General features: G+C 39.3%; 1 protein-coding gene across 9 annotated transcripts in view; it reads right to left on the bottom strand.

Annotated features, from left to right (window-relative positions):
* MIPOL1 (mirror-image polydactyly 1) overlaps positions 1–20,475 on the bottom strand; it is a 199,808-nt gene that overhangs the window by 24,161 nt on the left and 155,172 nt on the right. For 8 of the 9 annotated variants that reach the window (XM_074868320.1, XM_074868324.1, XM_074868327.1 and 5 more), the window contains one exon: positions 1,354–1,584. In XM_074868320.1, coding sequence (XP_074724421.1) covers positions 1,354–1,584 — 231 coding nt within the window. Of the gene's footprint in view, positions 1–1,349; positions 1,585–20,475 lie in introns of those variants that run through there. The other variant, XM_074868328.1, reaches the window with a different exon arrangement.

Below are 20,475 nucleotides of genomic sequence, written 5' to 3'. Positions count from 1 at the left end.
AATTCTTTTCACTATAGCACTGCATCACCACCACTTTAATTCAGGTTGTGGCTGCACTTCTACTCTAACCACCCTGGTTACATGGGATTAAACAAGACCGTTTCACTAAAAAAAAACCAAACCCAAAAAACGACCTTCACTTAAACATCTACGGTTAGTAAATATTTATAAATAAAACTAAATGAAATAACAACTTTAAACAATGTACAGAAAAGTTTAGCCAATATTCTCTTTAACATGCTGTAATTATTTTTTGTAGGTTTATTTTTACCAAGCATGTACCTGCTGAAGTTTCAAAGATATCTAAGTGTTCAGAATAAAGATTTGAATGATTCTCAAACAACCACTGGAGGTTTTAAAGAGATTACTGAAAATATGTATTTTCATATATATATATCTTAACTATATTTTATGTAGCTACAAATAATTAAAAAATATAAAAATATAATTTATTTCTTTACTAGAACTCAGCATGCATTTTTTTTAAACAGGAAGAACTCTTGTTAGGTCCTTGCAATATATTATAAACCAATTTCTGACTACTCTGGAAATATGCTGCAGACATTAAAGTCAAAGACAAATACAGACAGACGGGAAAATTTGCATCAGTTCAGCATCGACCACCTTGGAAGGGTGAGAGAGGGGTATTTTGCAGCTGATGAATGTAATGCAGAGATGAGAAGTGCTAGACTGTGAAGAGGCTCTGCCTACACATTTGCCTATGTCCCAGCAGACTTTCAAAGGTTTATGTGCTAGTAATAACAAACATGACAATAAGGACTTCAGTAGAGATGAACTTCAGGTTTTGGAGTTCAGTAACCTTTTAACAGGGAATCTTATGACAGGAAAGAGAATATAATCCCAGTTCACTGACTCAGAGACTTCCTGTTGGTTTCAGTGAGATTTTGAAGCCACCCCTAAACAATCCCATCAGCATTTACCATGGCATGAAACCTGTCAGATGTGTAACAGACCAAAAATCAGAACTTTAATACTCTATCATACAATTATAAAGGCAAATACTCTGTTGCCATAGGATTGCCATAGGGTAAAAAGACAGTGAAAACCATTCATAGGAGATGGAAACACTTTCTCTGGGCCTTGCACATGTAGAAAGCAGTTTCTGTAACTGTAATGACAGGCACCCTGACTTGTGTAATACTATAAAACTGTTAAAATGATTGGCTTCACACTGAGTAGGTAACCAGCTGAATGGCTGACAACAAAGGAATCATTTTAAAGGACCTTGTCTGAGTACTGCCACACTTTGAGTCATAGTGAAAATACCAGAAGAAACAACGTTTCATTTGGTTTTGAACTGCAGTTTTTCTTGAAAGAAGGCAAGTGACTTACTTCTGAACTTTTTCATTGGCCTCCCGTGAAGCCACCAGGGCTTTCTGGAGCTTCAGCTCTGTGTCCTTTTGCTCTGACTGAGCTTGCTGCAGCTGAGCTGCCAGATCTTCAATCTGGTGATAGGTAAGGGTCACAACATCCTCCCTGCCTTGCAGTCCACCTTCAGAAGTACCAAAAGTACAGTTAAGCTGGTCCTTCAGACTCATTCCTTCAGACATGGATTTGTATAAGCTGGGAAAACAAAATCATATATGTTATTAAGTTTCAGTCTAAGGCTGAGCTGCAAGAGTTTAATTAATATTTTTGATATTATCATATATGGATCCACATGCACTAATACCAAAACAAGTTTTAGTTCAAAGTGAGAGAGAACAGAAAGAACATCCCGTTTCCACAAGGTTCTTCTAGAAGTATGTAACAACTATCAGAATTTTATAAAGTCAAAAATCTATTCAAAAAAACTTAAAAGGCAGTATTTTTCAGCTGTAGCATTTTCCTGATCACTTTTGAGCTGCAGCAAAAAGTTGTTAGCGTGATCTACATGAAGTTGAATTAATCAGTGTAAGTTACTGATGTGTTATTAACTTGTGTGACACAGGACTCTTTTTTAGCAAGCAGACTCACCAACTAGGGGAGGTTTATTTGCAAAACTCCAGATTTTTCAATATAATGAAAGGAATAAAAATGCTACAATGCAAAAATTAAAACCATTAAATCAGCAGGAATACTTAGAAATATAAATGAGGTGCACATTCTAACCAATTCTAAAGGTGTTTGGTCAATATTTTTGTGAGAGGAAGCTTAAAATGTTTCTTGATGCTGGTTTAAATAAGTTAGTAACACCTGTACTAGAATATACTGTGTCTTAAATAGCTTCTCTATAGTAGACAGAGATAGGTAACCTGCCAGCACTAGGGTTTTATCACAGGACATTTCAATATCTATAGTGTCCTCCACCATAATTTCTTGCAAGGTCCTTTCTGACCCACTCTTTTGGCTTCTCTCAGACAAAAAGTAGACATGTTTACCATCTACTTCACACTGAAGTGCCACGGATATATATTCAAGCCATTCAGCTTTATACATGATTTTGAGGTATAGTATATCAAATCATATCAAATCATAGAGCACAAAAGTAATACTCTTTCATTGTACAAACCAGAACACAGGGCTACATACCTTGTACTTGTGTGCCAGAAAGTTCTGGACAAATGAAAGGGAGATCAGAAATTAAAAATGAAATTGACTAGGGTCTTAAAGCAATTGATTCATGAAGATAAAAGACATAAATATGCCTGGATCAGCTAACAATAACTATGGAAAATAAGCAAAAAGGATAGTAGAGAGAGAGGTTACCTATAAATAATGAAAAAAGGAGAATAAAGAAGAAGATGGTGCACCGGGTAAAAAATTCTCAACAAAGCCTGTTGACTGTGGAATTATTTCCCAAGGAATCAGTAGGTAGCCAGCTGCTTGAGTTATTAAGATGCAATGGTAGAAATTACATTAATAGCTCATTACTAGGGGAGGAGCCTGTACCAGCAAGGTCTCTGTGGAATTAGAAACAATTGCTTCCCATCTCTTCATAGCAACAATTCATTGGTGAATTTTACACCAGTGGAAAATTACACTGGTAGTAGAAGAAATTCATGGAAGACATTTATAACAAAAGTGATGCAACAAGTTAGCACAATAGGCAGTGTTTTTAGATAAATAATTGAAGTGATTTCAAAACAACATCATGAATATCAGAAGCTGTTGCCGTATTGATGAATATGGCTTGAGATCATCCCTCTGACTGATGACCATGCAAATATCAAATGTTATTTCAGTGTGGATTTCTAGTAGCACTGCACACTGATTACAATACTCAAGACACAGTCTGTATGACAGCTGCCAGTATGCACTAGCATATTTTCTTCCTTTACAGTTTATTAAGGTGTTTAGATGGAAAACACCCTTCGTTTCAACACCCCATAGACAAAAATCATACACAAACTAAAATATAATATACATGGACAAGCAAAATGTGGATGAACTAATAGAAATCCAGAAGCTAAAAGGTCAGAGTGTTGATACATCATTACACCTACTACCTGTGGTTGTCTGAAAATAAAGTGAAGAACCTTTTCAATTAAATGAAGACGTATCGAAAATATAACTACTTATAAAGGCACATTAAAATCCCTAGAACAGACTCATTAAAAATAAAATTACTTTAACAGTTGCACATAAAGTTTACTGACTGAAGTTCCACTATGGTTGAGCATTGATTACCATGGAAAAATACAAAAGTATGCAAATAATGCTGAAAGCAGGTTACCAAAATACCACTGCAGCCTGTTTCTTAAATACCTGGCACAAGATTAAAAGCAAAAAGACAGATGAGAAGCTAAACTGTTCAGTGAATATATGGGTTCCTGATTAATTAAAAAAAAAAAAAAAAGAGGATAGCCTCTAACTTGTTCAGACAAGCTGAGAGGTTTTTTTCCAGAACATAAGAAAAATAGTAATTTATTTAGATTCTAAATTACTGGCCCTCTGAGGCTACAGCTGAGCTCCTTCTCCAAGAATGGCCATGAACAATACAGGATGTAATACACTATTATATGTTTGAATTTACAATGATTGAATCTGAATGATCAGTAGATTCTGACACGTATATATTTTGTAGTCAGAGTGATTCCTCCAGATAAAGGCACTGTGTTTGATAGACATTTTAAACTTTTTTTTTCAAATGCATGCAATTGCCAGACTTCCATCAGTATGTGCTTTGCTAAAATACTTTTATTTAGTCCCTTTTGATACTTATTAATTTGAAATTCCTTCATTAATGTCCCAAAGATTATTTCTTCAAAGAACACTGATGCCATAAATCAAAAATAAATGGGAGTTCTAGGCCTGAAGAATGGGCCACAGAAGCATTCAAACAGATCCTTGATTTAAGTAATTCACGTGTTCTTTACAGTAAGCCTTTTGCTTTACCATGGCAGTATGGCCCCTTTCTTGCTCCAGCTTGGGTCCGAGAGCTTCAAGGGCCCACCTTAACTGTGTCAAGGCAGAAGAAAAAGTGACATGTGATGATGCCACTTATGCAGCTCCTGCAGATAGCAAGAAGTTTCCCTCAGTCCCCAAAGTCAGAGTGGCTTCAAGCCTGCTAAAAAGTTTCACCAGTTGTAACTGCTCCCAGAGGGACTTGACTTTGGCTGAAAATCAACTGTATGAAGTGCTGCTCTTGTAACACTTCTCTCCTTGCCAGGCATACTTTTGCTGCAAGGTGGGAAACGATTTTCCACCTGAAGCAATTACTGAACAACATAGAGAAACCTTCCACCTAAAGGAAGAAAAAAACCCCAGCAGAAACCAAACATTCCCTATCCGTTCCCTCCCTCCTCCCCCACCCCAGTGATAAACATATCCAATGTTCCCAAAGGCATGTAAGTCTGACCTTGGTTTTCACCACAAATGTTTCTGACACTCAAGTTCTGGAGACCTCTCAGACCTCAGCCTGCACTCAGGATGGCTTTGAAGAGGGTCTCTTCATACCACTGAGTGCACTCAAGGGCCAGGCAGCATTGATACCTTGAAAATACTACCTCAAAGGTGCTCTTAGGAAACACTGCAATAAGATGATATTAAAAAAAAGCCCAGAAGACCTAGAAGGACTTTGACATTTTGCTGTAAAGTGGAGGATATAAAATGGTCAAGTTTGCATCACATGTGAGTCAGGAGCCTGACAGCTGGTAGACTGGTAACTAGATGGCATTGCCCTACCATAGACAAATATTTTACTAGCTTTCCTTCATCTGCAATTACATGAGTTAAGAGGACTGTGTTTTCTCTTCACTACAACCACCCAAACAACTCTCACTAATTTAACTGAAGGCAGCAGCTGTCTTAGACTCTGTGGTGCACAGGCCACAGACCACGTTATAACAGCAGTGCATGTTGCTCATAACTTTTGCACTGTCACAGTCCATCACAGAACGTCTCTCTCTCATGTGTGGTGTACCCACGCATTCTTAGACTAGGTTGCGCTCAGGCATCTTCTTTATTTTATTTTCTCTCACCAAACCCAAAGATAAGCACTTGTTCAACAGAGCCCACTGCTGATTTTCTTCTCTGTGGTGGTTGGTGATATAACCTCAGGATTTTACAAGATAACATGTTGACAGATTAGTGCTGATCATGCATGTTCATACTGTCCAAACTCAATTACATGTGATCCACAGTGAGCAGTAGGTTGAGTTTCAGCCTTCTCTCCTGAAATGACCTAGAGAAACCTGTGGTCTGTACAAGGGTCCAAACAGTCTGGACACTAGATGATTCAAGCACAGGTTCATTATCTACACTGAAAGCTTGAACTGACTATCATCCATCTTAGAACTTCCATTTCTCAACAAATACAAATTAGAGGCCACTAGCAAATACATTTTTCCTCCTTGGGCCTCAGTCTCCACATCTTTAAAAAGGAGCAATCACAATACTACCTTTGCAAGGTGCTCTGAGATTCACTACTGAAAAGAAACCCATCACTGTTGAAAGAGCTAAGTTAGATGCAGCACAGTCTGAATTTAGGACAAAACTAAACCCAGACGGTCTTCTGATGATGCCAAGAAGCAAACATTTCATTTTGGGCCTCATTTTCACTCTCCAGGACAACTGCAGTACCCACACCATTCCCCTGTGACTAGCTTGAGAGAGGTAGCAAGGATATGGGGCATGTGATTTAATCATTTGGGCCTTTCTTGAAGTTGGGACTGCTGAGACATGCTCTCAACAAGAAATAATCAGAAATCATTCCTCCATTACAAACTCTTCAATTATGAAGTTGCACAGTAATCAAATGTCTCCAGTTCACTTCATGCAGCCACTGGGCAAATTGTTCAGATAGCACAGCCTCACATAACAGCCATACACACACAACATCCAGCACCACACATCATTCCTCACATTCAACACACCATCAAATGATCCAGGACCCCCCCAAAAATAGTTTCTGGATTAATAACGTTTGGTTGAAACAGAGCAAAACATACATGATACTGATGAGTAAAGGAAGTGGTTTTGAGATTTTTGCAGCTGTGGTACTATCCTCTTCAGCTAGATCACAGACCCACAGTTAATAACTTGTGGCTAAGAAATGAACCTGAATTTCCTGAGCACATGATGCACCTAGAGCTGGGGTCTCTGTTAACTCTAATCGATTAATTAGAGTCTGGAAGATGATAACTTAGCATTATCTTTTTTTCACATATACGTCAACTCTCAGATATAGAGCATCTGAGTTTACAGAAGAGACTATTGTAGATTTTACGCTTTAATCCTGAATATTACTCGATACACATTAATTACACATCTTCACGGTTCCACAATGTACAATTGCAAGACACAGATTCACAGGCTCTCAAATTTCTTCCATGAACTAGGGGAATGTGTTTTCAATACAACAGCAACTATTGTGAATAATCTTTGCAGTTTCTCTTCACTAGATCACGTTATTCCTAGAACCAAGCTTGCTGTAAAATGTTCCTTCTTGTCATGTTTTGACAGGGAATTGGCTGTATTAGCGTATTCTAGCCTAAGCATTCACAGAGTGCAAGTATCCAGCCCTGAAGGCTTGCTTCTAACTAAGTAAAATTAATCTGAAATTTAAAAGATAATTTTATTTTGTATGGTGTTTACTTTATCATACTAGAAGTTACAAGAAAGAATTTTACTATCTTGTATCTGGTCTTTATTGTCAATTCATATGCTTTGGCCAGTCTTAAATATTTGCCAATGGCTTTAGTTAACAAAATAACTTTAACTTAGTATTTGTAATACTGTAGTTATTCCCTACAGTAATAGATTGTTTAGGTAACACTGCAAATACAGAGGGAACCTTATCTATTAATCGAAGACAGAACTGGCATCAAGTCATCAAGAGTGACCTCAGTATTTGAATATAAAGGATGTTTAAGATGGTGCCAGCAACTCCATATTTTACCGTGTATCACAAAACCCTGGCCACTTTCCCCGGGAAGCGCGAGCATCATAGCAGGAGCAGAGCAGATCCTGGCTCAGCTGCGGGCCGCAGGCCAGGAGGAGGGGCACAGTCGGCTCAAAGACAAGGGGTATTTTCACCTTCCCAGTCCCTGGGCTGAACTGGCTGCCCCTGTGCCCCCCTGCGCCTCTCTCCTGGCTGCTGCAGGCCACTCGGTTGACATGGATCACTGAAGGGGTGTGTACGTGGGTGGTGTAGAGCCCGCGACCCTGGCTCCGGGCCAGCAGGGAAACTGCCTATGTCAGGGATTTTCAGAAACACAGACTTGCTGGAAAAGAGATGGAGGATCATGTCCTAAAGGTCATAGTGGTTTATTTTTTATACTTTGAGTATGTTTTTGACAACATAAGTTTTAAGAACAGTGCACCTTTTTCCTCAAAACTAAACTTAAGAAAGCAGTAACTCTGGCTGTGCGTTAAAATAATAGAGCCGCTGGTATACCACCTAAACCAGGTAGAAAATACATGCAGTATGTATTACTTTTTTCGTTTTTTTTGATGATCCTTGACAAGAGCTTCGTTCTGAACACAGTCTCTTACATGAAAACAAGGGTATTATGGCATAAATGAACATCAGGCCTTGTGAGCAGGCATCTCAGGATCAGCTCATACAGCTCCACACACCTACCTACCAGCCTGGTCTGGACTGCAACCCCTTCAGCTCTCACACACTTGACAGTACACAGCAAATCGCTGGCTTGAACCTTTACTCTCCAACATGCCAGCCACGGAAATTTTTCCCGATGACAAAGAATGCACACATTCAAGGGTCAGGCATTTCTGCTAGGAGCCTTAAATGATGTCTCCTGTCACTGTAGTTTGAATTTAGATTTGCCTGCATAACTAACAAAATCAAATAGAGATTTCTTTGTTAGAAATTATGCATGAACTTAAGGCTAATTTGGTTCTTGCCTTTAGTTTTCTTTGCGACCTCTCACTGGTAAGGATAATGACTTCTGACTTCCATTTTATGTGAGTGGCCTACACACAAAATCCTTCTGCAAAAAATAGTCATACTAGGGAATCACCTCTTGTATTAGATAAACTGCAACAATTCAAATGAAACAAATAAGAATCCTGACCCTGAAAACTGAAAGAGTCAGTTAAACATCCACTCAGTGCAAAGGGGTACTTCATATATACATCCATATACACATCTATATAAACTAAAACTGATAGTACTGATATATATCAGAATGAAGGTATCAGAATCACCTAAAAACAAGCTTAATGTAATGACTATGTATGTGCTGTTGACTTTTATTTTTGTCTCCAGGGAATAGTGTTTACTTTGCTTTAAAATTTATATGAGTCATTTTGTTATGTGCCTTTTTTTAATTAGTCTGAAGGAAACAGTCATTTGAGAAAGAGAGCGGAAATCAATTCTGATTCAATACTGATAGCTACTGTGCGATGTAAACTGTGTGTTCTTTCTAATTAAATGTAAACATGTGCAGTTCCAAAGTCCAGCAGTGATGACAACAACTACTAGAAAGGATTGCTTAAGCCCTGGTTAACTGATTCTTGTGAATCTTTTGTTCATACCGTAGGTGAGCTTGTGCAATCTGTTGCAGGGTGAACGCCAGTTGTAACTGACTTTATTTTAGGTCATCTTCAGAGAAAAGACTTGACAAGAATGTGGAGCGCTCTGTAATACCTCCAGTTACCCATTAACTATGTCCTTCTGATAGCTAATCAATAGCATTGCATGGAGCCAAACACACTGCAGCAAACTGCCCCTCTTCCAAAAGCCGTGTCTTGGTAAATATTTAATAGCAGTAAAGGTGTTTTGACTCTTATCAATCTGATATGTTAAAGCACTCTTGAAAGAAACTTTATCTTGCTTCTCTCTGCATAAATAATTTGTTCAGTTACAATTTTAGTCTTATACAAAACCACTTAATTTAATGATGTAATGCTTTTAAATCAAGGCAGAGAAAATGTAGTTCAATCCACATGTCACAAAATAAAGAAAAATCAAAGTTTTATTTCCTTGATAAAATGCCAACTAGAAATATACATCAAGGAACCCAGTCCTTTATATTGTAGTAGTAAATACTGCACCAGACTTGCTCAAAACCTGTTATACAAGTGCACATTTGAGATTTTCTTACAAGACTTCATTTTGTGTAAAATTCTTAGCTCTCACATCAAGATGGCATAGGAGTTTTAGCCTCTTTTCAGCAGGGAATAAAACAACTCTAAAATAGTTATACTAAGATCCAGAGATTTCTTCCTATACAGTGAATATTCCCATCTTCAAGTGAGTATATTCTCACCTAATGAGTTTTATTAAGTGATTTTCCATTTTTCTGTGCAAAGCAGCTTGTCTAGGTCACTAAACAGAGAAACACTTTTATCTTGATCCTTTAACATCTAGTGCACGCACCCCTCTGCTACAGCCAGGTAAGATCTGAACATCTCCTTAGAGACTTAGATAGGCTTATTCCATGCCTCTGTGCTAATGTCACAGGATGGAGGATGGAGGAGTCTCCTGACTCCCTCTCTCAGCACAGTCTTCCAGCCTTCTCTGCATGATCCAACTTCAGTATGAGCCTAAGTATTTTGAAGAAACTGATTCAGCAGTGGATCCAAGCTTTTTCTTGGAAAATAACCTGGGAATAAAACTGATAGTGCTTCAGTTTCCAGAATGTGAATCACCATAAATGTTTTCCCAAAGTATAAGCATTATTTTTTTTCCCCAGTGTTTAAATGGCCTCTTTGGTGCTCTTGATGCCATTCAATAGATTTCAGAAATAAAGATCACAGGAATAATTTCCAAACACTGGCATAGATAAACTGAACAGACTGGAGTTTTCCGATCACTAGTATTTGGCTCTGATGAAAATGGTATTAATTAAAATCATAAAGGCATATAAATCAATCAAGCAGTAAAAGCGCATGGCACCATCCAGGAATGACCGGCTGAAGGAAGCCTGTTACTAATAACCTCAGACAATATCTTGTACTTAATACAATGTTATCTTTATAAATCAGACATGATCGCAAATTTTATGGCTGTCCTGATTTGCTATTGTGATCATTTGGCTTAACTCCCCCCACTGAACCAGAAAAGCAAGAGATGAAGCTGCCTTGGACCCAGGGCTGGAAGCCAGCCCTGCCTTCCAGCATGGCCAGGAACATCCAGCTGAGTAGATGGAAGAGAAGAGTCTCTCCAGGAGAAGGCAATTAAAAGAAATACAAAGAATGGAAACGTGTTTCGAAAATGGAATAACCAAATACATATGGAATTTGAGAGATGGATGATCTCATGGATGAGCTGAGTAGCCCTAAAGCTAGAAACCCTCAGTGTGACTGACCTGGGAAGGGGACTCACATGGAGCTCTGCCCTCTTGTCATTACTTTCAGGCTGAATGATTCAGCTGGTTAAAAACCTTCAAACGACTTTTAAAAAAAGTTAAAATACACCTTTTTTTAATTTGAGGATACTTCCCCCCCTGCCCTAGGAAAATAAAACAGAGTATTCAAACAGTTTTGTCTGACCTTTCTCAAAGGTGTCACTGAAAAATATTAAGCAACTCTGACCAAAGGTAAACAAGCTGTCCTGTGCTCCTGCACATGCCCAGCTGTGGTCACCAATGTGCCAAGAAGTGAGGTACACTGACGAACTCTAGGTGAGTGTGCCTAGCACATGTTTTCCCTGCTTTCTGCAATGGCTGGTGAGTCACTAGGAGGACTGCATGTGCTGCAGTAAGAAAACCTTCCTCCAGACTGGTACAGATGCCTGTAATGTCTACTTTAAATCTATCATGGCTTCTCCCATACAAAAATGCAGTTAGTTTGGGGGTTGCTATGCAGATACACACTTAGAAAGTCACCTCCTGAAAGCCATGTAAATGACACAATGGCAACATATTGCTACTCAGTAAGCCATGTCTTACCTAGCTGCTGCTGCCAAACCCTTATTCATATAAATCATACAGCTCCTTGGACAGTTAAGCACTATGAAACAAGGCAGTTAAAATGATGGCTTAAATGATAAAGGGAACGCCTGGGAAATTTAATATAGGGGAAGTCTGCTTCCCTATTGTACCAATGCTTACTGAAGCAACTGAGCAGACCTGTCTGGGCCATTCTCCTTAAAGCAAAACAAGGACACATGCTGGGGGAATGATTTAGTTGATTGGGGATCAGAGCTCTGTCTTGAATTCCCTCTTCTATTTCATGTCTTCTTTGTGGTACTGAGCAAGTCACAACATGCAAACCTCAGCCTGCCATGCTGAAACCGGGAGTAAAGTGCCTTTCCCTCACATTTTGTCTTTAAATTCTAAGCTTTGGGGGCCCAGGGTTGCTTCTTATTACCTACGTGTGCCGCATCTGGAAACCTGAGGCTCTGATCTTCATTCAGGTCTCTGCACAAATTACTACTCATGAAAAAACACAAAAGACCTAATTAACAGTATGTGTGTGTTGGCAATGCACATCAGCCTAGTTAACCTCAGCAGACAGATCTAGGTTTGGGACATTTATGGAAAAAACACAACAGTTTCTCACAAGGAGGCAGTTTCTGCCTCCCCACTGCAGGTTCAGCCACCATTGCCAACATGGGGCGTAGACAGCGGCAGCAGCCTCCTATGCTTTGTTGAGCTGCCATGAGCACCAAGATCCTTGTTACCTGAGAAGATGTTCTTGGCTTCCTCCCAGGCAAAAGGGGCCATCAGCTGGATATGGCTCACCGATTGGATGCCGAATTGCACAACTCACATACCTCTTGAAAAGTGAGAGATCAGACTGGTGGCTGCTGGAGAAAAATCAGTGAAGAAAGAGCTCCAAAGCATAGGGGTTGGAAAGAGGTTGTAAATGGATGCTGAATTGTTTTCTGTATCCTAAAACTTTTAAATCAGTTTCCCTTACCTCTCTTTTCCTTTACCCTGATGAGTTTTGACCACTAGGCTACTGAAATAAAACCTGTAAAAGAATAATATAGTTGTGCACTTTAATGTAGTCTGTGTGAAGAGGAAAACAACATTTTTAACTTCATGAAGCAAGAGTTCACAAAAAAACCTGCAGCTTTTTCTTTTTGCCAGCATATCATTTCTCCATAACCAGCAGGTAAAAGTGCAATACTGTAGCAGGAAATGTATTGGTTGCACTGAACCAAAGAACTAATTATTTTCTCAGGACCTGACAAGGAAACTGAATGAGTATAAAAGCTCTTGTGAAATCTAGCCAACACTAAATTCAACACTGTTCAATTCCTTATTTATTTTTTGAACAGGACAAGATAATTATTAGTATGAATAGTGTCTACTGTGCTTATACACATTCAACAGATATTATACTCTTCTCTGATAGGAGCAGTAACATTGCTCAAGAGGGAGAACTAAATTCCTACATCACAACAGTCATCATTCTACTGTCACAACTGTAGAAGTATAATAATATAAGACTCTTTTGGTAAAGACAGTAGGGAAGAAGAGCTAAATGGAAGAATAAGTATTTCTGTATCTCCACCAAAGACCTTACAATGGCAGTTCCTTTTACAGAATATGCTTGAAACACCAGAACGTGGTGTTATATGAGCCTGGATAACATTAAGATCCTGCCTAACTCAGAAGCAGAAGAAAGTAAATCAGATAATATGAACCTTGTTACCCATCCTTCTTCCCACTCCTTAGGGTGAGGGACAAATTCACAGCACTTCTCCTTCCTCTTTGGTGAAAGCTCCTCCCAGTTCAATCTTCTTTAATGATAGTGGAAGTCATTACTGCATTTCCCATTGATGACCAGGAAAAAGTCTAGTAAAGAATGCCTTGAATTATTTGTATCAAGGAGCTAAAGTCTGTGGCCATTGCTTACACTGTCCTGGGTGTCTAGTACAACTAAATACTTCCTGGAAATCTTACTGCTTCCTCCTGATCTCTGGGAATGGAACACCAGAAGAGAAAGAATGCAAGAAAATATTGCTTTATACTTCCAAAAAAGAGAGGCAAGAAGAAGAAGTTCCTACAAGAGTAAAAAGAAACAATAAATAATCTAGATGTTCAAAATTTTGGCCTTAACCTTGCTTGCCTCAGTGCCCATGGGATAGGTATGACACAAATCCTTCAGGGTAAATTTTGGATGTGATATACAGAGTTTTTACCTTAATGAGATATGTAAGATCAGAACCTATGAATCAAGCCTATGATATGCCCCTAAGTTATTTTTTCATGGACAGGGGGTGAACGGATGTCATTCCTCTGTTTAATCAGGAGTTAAAGCATATACAGTAATTCCTTATTTTCACAATATTCCTTCTGACAAAGATAACAACCATAAGAATGGTTCCCAGCTGGCTAAACCTGACATACAGGTTTTGTTAATAAAAAAATGCATGACTTAATTAATGAAATGGATCTATTAAGACTGTCCCCCAATCTACCACAGTGGCCCCACCTACAGCTGAACTTCAGATGACCTATCTTATGCAAAAAGAATTGAAATAACTTGCACTGGAAGTTGTTATAGAGGAAAGGTTGCTATGAAGAAAAAATACGACTCAGAAATGCATATAATGCCCCTAGAGGAGAAAGCTTAGTATTTTCACTTTTACTCAATGTTTTCCTTTACAGTGAATAATTGAAATGATTTTGCTAAACTGTGTAAAATTATTTCATCAACAGTAATTACGTTTGATCTATTAGCACCTGATACTATCTATTGTCTAAATTGCTTGCATTCAATCCATGAGTAATGTCAACAGTATTAACGTCCATTATGGAAGCATTAGTTGAGTAAAAATAATTTTTAAGTGTTCAACATTCTTATAACCTTCCTCCAGCATAACGTCCAAAAGAAGTATCATTATACCAATATGTTTTTGGATTTTTTTAAAGGCATGTCTTTACTTAAGTCTGCAAACTCAGGGTCTTTAAACTCACAAACAATTTACCTGTTTTGTTCTGGCAAGCATAAATCTGTAGCAGTCTACTCACTTTACATTCTCCTCTGCTTCCGTCTAGCTGTCCCACACTAAACGGCTATCCAAATTCACTTCCATAAACTTTGGCAGGCTCAACACCTCCTTTGCTAAACCAGTTTTTTCCCCCCCCCAATCATAAAGAACTGCACTGTTACAAACAGAAAGAAAGAACTCTGCAATATTTCTACAACAAAGTTATATATATATTAATTGATTTGACCAAAAAACCCCCCAAACTCAAACCTGAACTAATACAACAACTGGACTCACCTACCTGGAAAGCAGATACTTTTTTTCTCTCTTGCAGCCTCGTCCTTATTTCAAAGGTTTTGAAATTCTTGCTGCCTTTTAGCAGAGGAAATATTACGAACTGTTTGAGATTACATTCTCACTCAAAGCAATGAATGCCACAGTCTTCTCCAGAATAAAAAGCTACTTTCTCTCCTTGGAATAGTAACTTTACAGTAATTTAGAGGAAGCAGGAGAAACAGTTGGTCATTAAACATTAAACGTATTAATGGGGCACTCACAGTGTATGGTTCGTGTGGAAAAGGCAGTTCTGTACTTGCATTTCAGAAGGACTGCTGCAATACAATAGCTACTGTGATAAATTTAGGTTTAACCCACTTAATATTTAGCAGAATCTAATAACGAAAACTTAAATCAATGTATTTTCCAGAAAATGCATGAGTAGCACTATTCACATCTTACAGCTAGAGGAATCGAGAGGCAAAGAAAAAACATTCCAAAAGAGGCCCTTCATTTCCACTCTCCAAATGGAGACCTTCAGGACTTGATGTTTACAAGTTTCAGGGACTTGCAACTCCAGATGAAAACAATGACAAATCAGAATATTCAAAGAAGGAGCTCCCCCAAGCACTTTAGCACCATGTATAAAATCATCCACTTCTCCACTCCTATCTCACTCTTGAAGTCCTGCTTGGTTCTCTGGAACCTTCAGAACTGAGTGTATGGATGGAGCATTCAGCAGCACTTTCTCATGACATGGCATTTTTGGAAATGGAGTTTCTGCAGAGCTCAGAAAAATGACCCAAAAAAGAAGTGACACAGGCTATGTATGATGCTGGTTTGCTTAATAAAAGGGTTTTCGTGATTTCCTGGAGTAGAGGGAAAACTAATTTACATGAAGTTTGGTGCCTTAGAGGAATCAAAGAGAGACATGATTTCTAAGGAGAGAAATTCTGTCTGCTCCCAAGACACTGTGAATCTGTTCTTTAGAGCTTGCTTTCCTAGTGCTAGTTCTTCATGACCTGTCAAGCTTTAAAATTGTAACACTTTGATGAAGGCTTTGTGCATCTCCTTACCCTGAAGCTCTGACCCATTTAGGTGATTAGGTCAACTCCCTAAATTTTAGGAGGCAGAACAGTAATAGAGATAAAGTAACAGGACCACTTCAGAGCATACTTAAATCAATGGGAGAGCTCTCAAGTCCAAGCTAAATATATCTGTTCATAAGGATTTCCATAAATGAAGACACTAAGAGAAAGAGGCATGTTCATTATGTCCTGAGCTTTTAGTGTAGACCTTTGTCTTGTTTTGCTTACTCCGGGGAAAATGAGTTCTTACTTTTGTCTGAGGAAAAGAAATAGTTCACAGGAATCTGAAGAACAGAGGTTAAAAACCTATGCCTAGAGCGACAGAGAATGTGACCCAGTTCAGAAGTCATTTGTAAGAGCAGAGTAGATGACAGAATTGTTTAGATGGTGGACAAAAAGCTTTAGGACACACAAACCAGATATTTTACAACAAACAAAACCAAAAATCAGCTTGCCAAAATAATCAGAACCCAGAATCTGATACACACTTATCAAAAGACAGTAGCATCTTGCCTATGTTTATGATGAGCAAAACTCACTGGCTGTTCAAGCTGAAGCACAGGCAAGCCTTCAGAGGGAGACTATAGGAAAGAGAAATGCAGTATGACATTCTCCGAGTAACTATGGTGTGTTGGGGGGAAGAACTTCAGTTGCCGGCCCCATCAAGTCCTGGCAATAGGAATGCAAGAGCTGTTCCCAAGATGAAAGAAGACAGGCTGAACAATTTGGCTAATGGGATCACATTGAGCTAATGGGATCGCCATGACTTGCTTTGCTTCTGTTGGTGTATGTCAAAATTCTGATGTGTTTTAAAATACATTCTACAGCAATAGGCTAAACCTTGAGGCATTTCTGAAAGAATTTACGTGTCTTCAGATTTTGAGACTTGTGTGGAAAGAGTCTATGGGGCAAGAACACTTCAAGTACAGAAGTTTATAAACTGTGAGAGCAGTTTTTCCTCTGTTAGAGAAATAAAAAAAGAGTCATAAGGCTTGAACTTGTTAATATCTTATTAAACAGACATTTATTGCTGTTGCCCTCACATAGACATGCAGAGATTACAGACACTTCACATTTGCACAAGCCCCCAGTTGCTAATTTTCACAAGCCGGGTGTAGACAAGAGAATAAACCCAACTGTGCTGTAGCACCAAACTATACAACAGCACGTTCGTATTTGGCAAGCACTGACAACACTCTGGAATGCTGTAAGTAGTATTACTGATTTCTAGAAGCTTCGGAAAACTTGCTTATTGATCTTGGTTATAGTATCCTGAAAGTATTCTAGAGATGCTCCTGGATCAACCCATAAGGATTTAAAAATAAAATATTACAGGTCAAAATGATCAAGCTTTGGTGCCTATAGTTAAACTATGCTCCAGCAAGCAATTGGCTTTCCAAAGGGGCACTTAAAGATCCCTTCCCAGCTTAAGTGCAAACTCAGGTGCCTAAACTTACGTATCCAAGACCAAAATTTTGGTCACACTGTTTTAACAGGCAGATCTACTGGGAGGCCTCTTGTTACCAGATTTATTTTTTTAAAGCTTCATATTATTGGACAGATACTGGCCCAAGTCCAATCCACAACTGCAAATCCAAAGAAACAGCTCAGAGCAAACCAGCAGCCTTATTAGCTTTTAAAGATTTCATTTTCAAGAACTCAAGACCCTTTATTGACTAATGAAAGGTTGGGTCCCCAAGCCCACAGACTGATGTTGCTTGGAACATATTTTAATCATTTTGGAGTGCTAACAGCCATCTGTCTAAAGAGCTTTGATCGCATAAATGCACTCTGAACTGCAGCTTCTTCTGACTCCAAAACCTTTCTGAAAGCCAAAGGCAACCCACAGGCATGCAACTTTGAGACAATTCAAGGCCTTACCATGTGATAAGGCTGCTTTTATTATTTAGCACATCATTAGATTTAATGACACCACAGATAACAGATACACTAAAAAGATACCATTGTCTTCTCCTATCTTGTCACAGTAATATCCAACTGTGACTTCACTTTGTTTCTACCTAACACTTCTTACTATGTTATTTTAAAAGAACAGATAAATGAAATAAAAGGATTTTTTTTCCTGCTGCAAACATCAGAAATGCTAACAAAACAAATACATAATAAATAAATAATACAAAAGACAAATGGGGACTCTTTTTTTTCCCACTACTTTCCTACTTTATTTTTTTTAAAAAGAAGATACAGAAGACAAGCAAATAAATCCCAAATAATCTACTGTATTTACTGTTTAGGCTATTGGCTGTTGGGCAGATACTGTTTGCAAATATGAGTCTAGTTTGGCCAGCACTGAATACAAATTTACATTGAAAAGAGAGAGATCCCTTACACTTACAGCTTTTATCATGTTAACATTTACGAACAAATTTTACACAATTGCTATAATTATTTCCTACTCTAACTCTTGAAACAATTTGGGCATCTCAAAGCTCATTTTGTGGTGATGAGTATTCTTGTCCTGGTGTACAAACACACTATTAACCCTGGAAGCTTGGAAGCAACAATGATGTCGAGCATTCCTCTCAAAAATGAAAGCAGCAGCCTTAAAAAAGTGGAAAAAACCCCATAAAAATAGCTCTCTTGATAACAGGAGAGACACAATGGTGGATCCTGTGTGGCAGACCATGACTTTATTTGTTCCAATCATCAGCAACCTCAGTGTGTTCAACCCTGAGATTACAGGACTTGTAGGCTTCTCTTCCTTCTGAGATCTGATTCTTGGCCCTTTTACTCACTCAGGAGACTAGTAAACAGTTGCCATAAGAAACTTACTATCACACACTGCAATACTGTATTTTTCAATTCACTAGCCTTCATGCTAAGTGTGGCTAGCTAGCAGTGCAAAGAAGGTGAAAGAAACACAGCACTTCTGTGCTGCTTATGAAAACATTGTGGGTGGCCATGCTCTAATCTGTATCACTGCTACAGCACAGATTAAGAGAAAAGAAGACAAAAACAAAACATGAAGTGGCTCAGGTAGGTGAAGAGCTTCTCTAAACTCACTTTGCTGTCAAAGAAAATATACCACTGATGATTCACTCAGTGTAGCTCCCTCCCTCTCCTGTGGCTCTTCCTTACAAACTCACAGCCAGAAAAACTTCTCTGCTAGTGAGACAACAGCGCTGTACCACTGCTTACATGCTTTCTTGGTGGTGTTAGGAAAAAACCTAAATTGCTCTGTGCTAGTTCTTTCTCTCATGACCATAAGAACTGCAGCTTATAAAAGCAAACTATTACAAAAATGTTACATTTTACTCAAGTATTTGAGAGGCTCAGAACTGTGCAAATCACAGCAGCCCCACTTATTCACTGGAAAACTGTGGCTGAAGCTTCCAAGTAGGTCCCTACCCTCTCTAAAAATGACAGCCTTCACACCTATGCTGGAAAAATTACCTGGTACCAGATAAGTAACCACCATCATGCAATGCTGGACACAATGTTAAAAACCTTCAACTTTCAAAACACAAAACCTCTATCACATTAGTTAGAAAAGCAGCACATAGACAGAATGTAAAAATGGAAAATTTTCTAGTAACAGTCATCAGTATGACATGGAGCTCTGCCTGGGGATGGATGAGGAGACAACCGAGAGCTTATGGGTCAGGATTAAAGGGAAGGCAGGGACAGGAGACATTATAGTGGGGGTCTGCTACAGACCACCCGACCAGGAAGACTGAGCAGAAGAGGCCCTCTATAGGCAGATAGGAGCAGCCTCACGTTCACAAGTCACGGTCCTCATGGGGGACTTCAACCTCCCTGATACTTGTTGGAGGGACAACACTGCAGTGCATAAGCAGTCCAGGAGGTTTCTGGAACGTGTTGATGATAACTTCAGTCTCCAAGTGACAGAGGAGCCTACGAGGAGAGGTGCTATGCTGGACCTTGTTCTCATCAACAAGGAGGGGCTGGTGGGGAGTGTGAAACTCAAGGACAGCCTTGGCTGCAGTGACCATGAAATGGTGGAGTTCAAAATCCTTAGGGCAGCAAGGAGGGTGCACAGCAAGCTTGCTATGCTGGACTTCAGGAAAGCAGACTGGTCTCTTCAAGGATCTGCTTGGTAGAGTACCATGGGATAAGGCCCTGGAGGGAAGAGAGGCACAAGAAATCTGCTTAATATTCAAGGTTCACCTCCTCCAAGTTCAGAAGCGATGAATCATGAAAAAGAGGACGTCAGGCTAGACCACCAGGAGGCCTGCCTGGATGAACAGGTAGCTCCTGGACAAACTCAAACACAAAAAGGAAGCCTACAGAGAGGTAGCAAGGGCAAAGAAGGGCAAAAAGGAAGCAAAGACAGGTAGCCTGGGAGGAGTACGAGAAACTGTCTGGGTAGCCAGGGATCAGGTTAGGAAGGCCAAAGCCCTGATAGAATTAAATCTGGCCAGGGACATGAAGGGTAATAAAAAAAGCTTTTACAGGTATGTTGGTGATAAAAGGAAGACTAGGGAAAATGTGGGCCCTCTCTGGAAGGAAAAGGGAGACTTGGTCACTTGGGATATGGAGAAGGCTGAGGTACTCAATGACTTTTTTGCCTCAGTCTTCACTGGCAAGGGCTCCAGCCACACTGTCCAAGATACAGAATGTAAAGGTGGGGACTGGAAGAAGGGACAACTGCCCACTGTAGGAGAAGATCAGGTTTGAGACCAAGGAACCTGAAGGTGCACAAGTCCATGGGACCTGGTGAGATGCATCCATGGGTCCTGAGGGAATTAGTGGATGAAGTGGCTAAGCAACTATCCATCATATTTGAGAAGTTGTGGCAGACTGGTGAAATTCCCACTGACTGGAAAAGGGAGA

The sequence above is a fragment of the Strix uralensis genome, chromosome 4 (genome assembly GCF_047716275.1).
Source record: "Strix uralensis isolate ZFMK-TIS-50842 chromosome 4, bStrUra1, whole genome shotgun sequence".
Taxonomy (NCBI): Eukaryota; Metazoa; Chordata; class Aves; order Strigiformes; family Strigidae; genus Strix; species Strix uralensis.
Note: the sequence above shows the minus strand (reverse complement) of the source record. Positions and strands in the feature narration are given on the sequence as shown.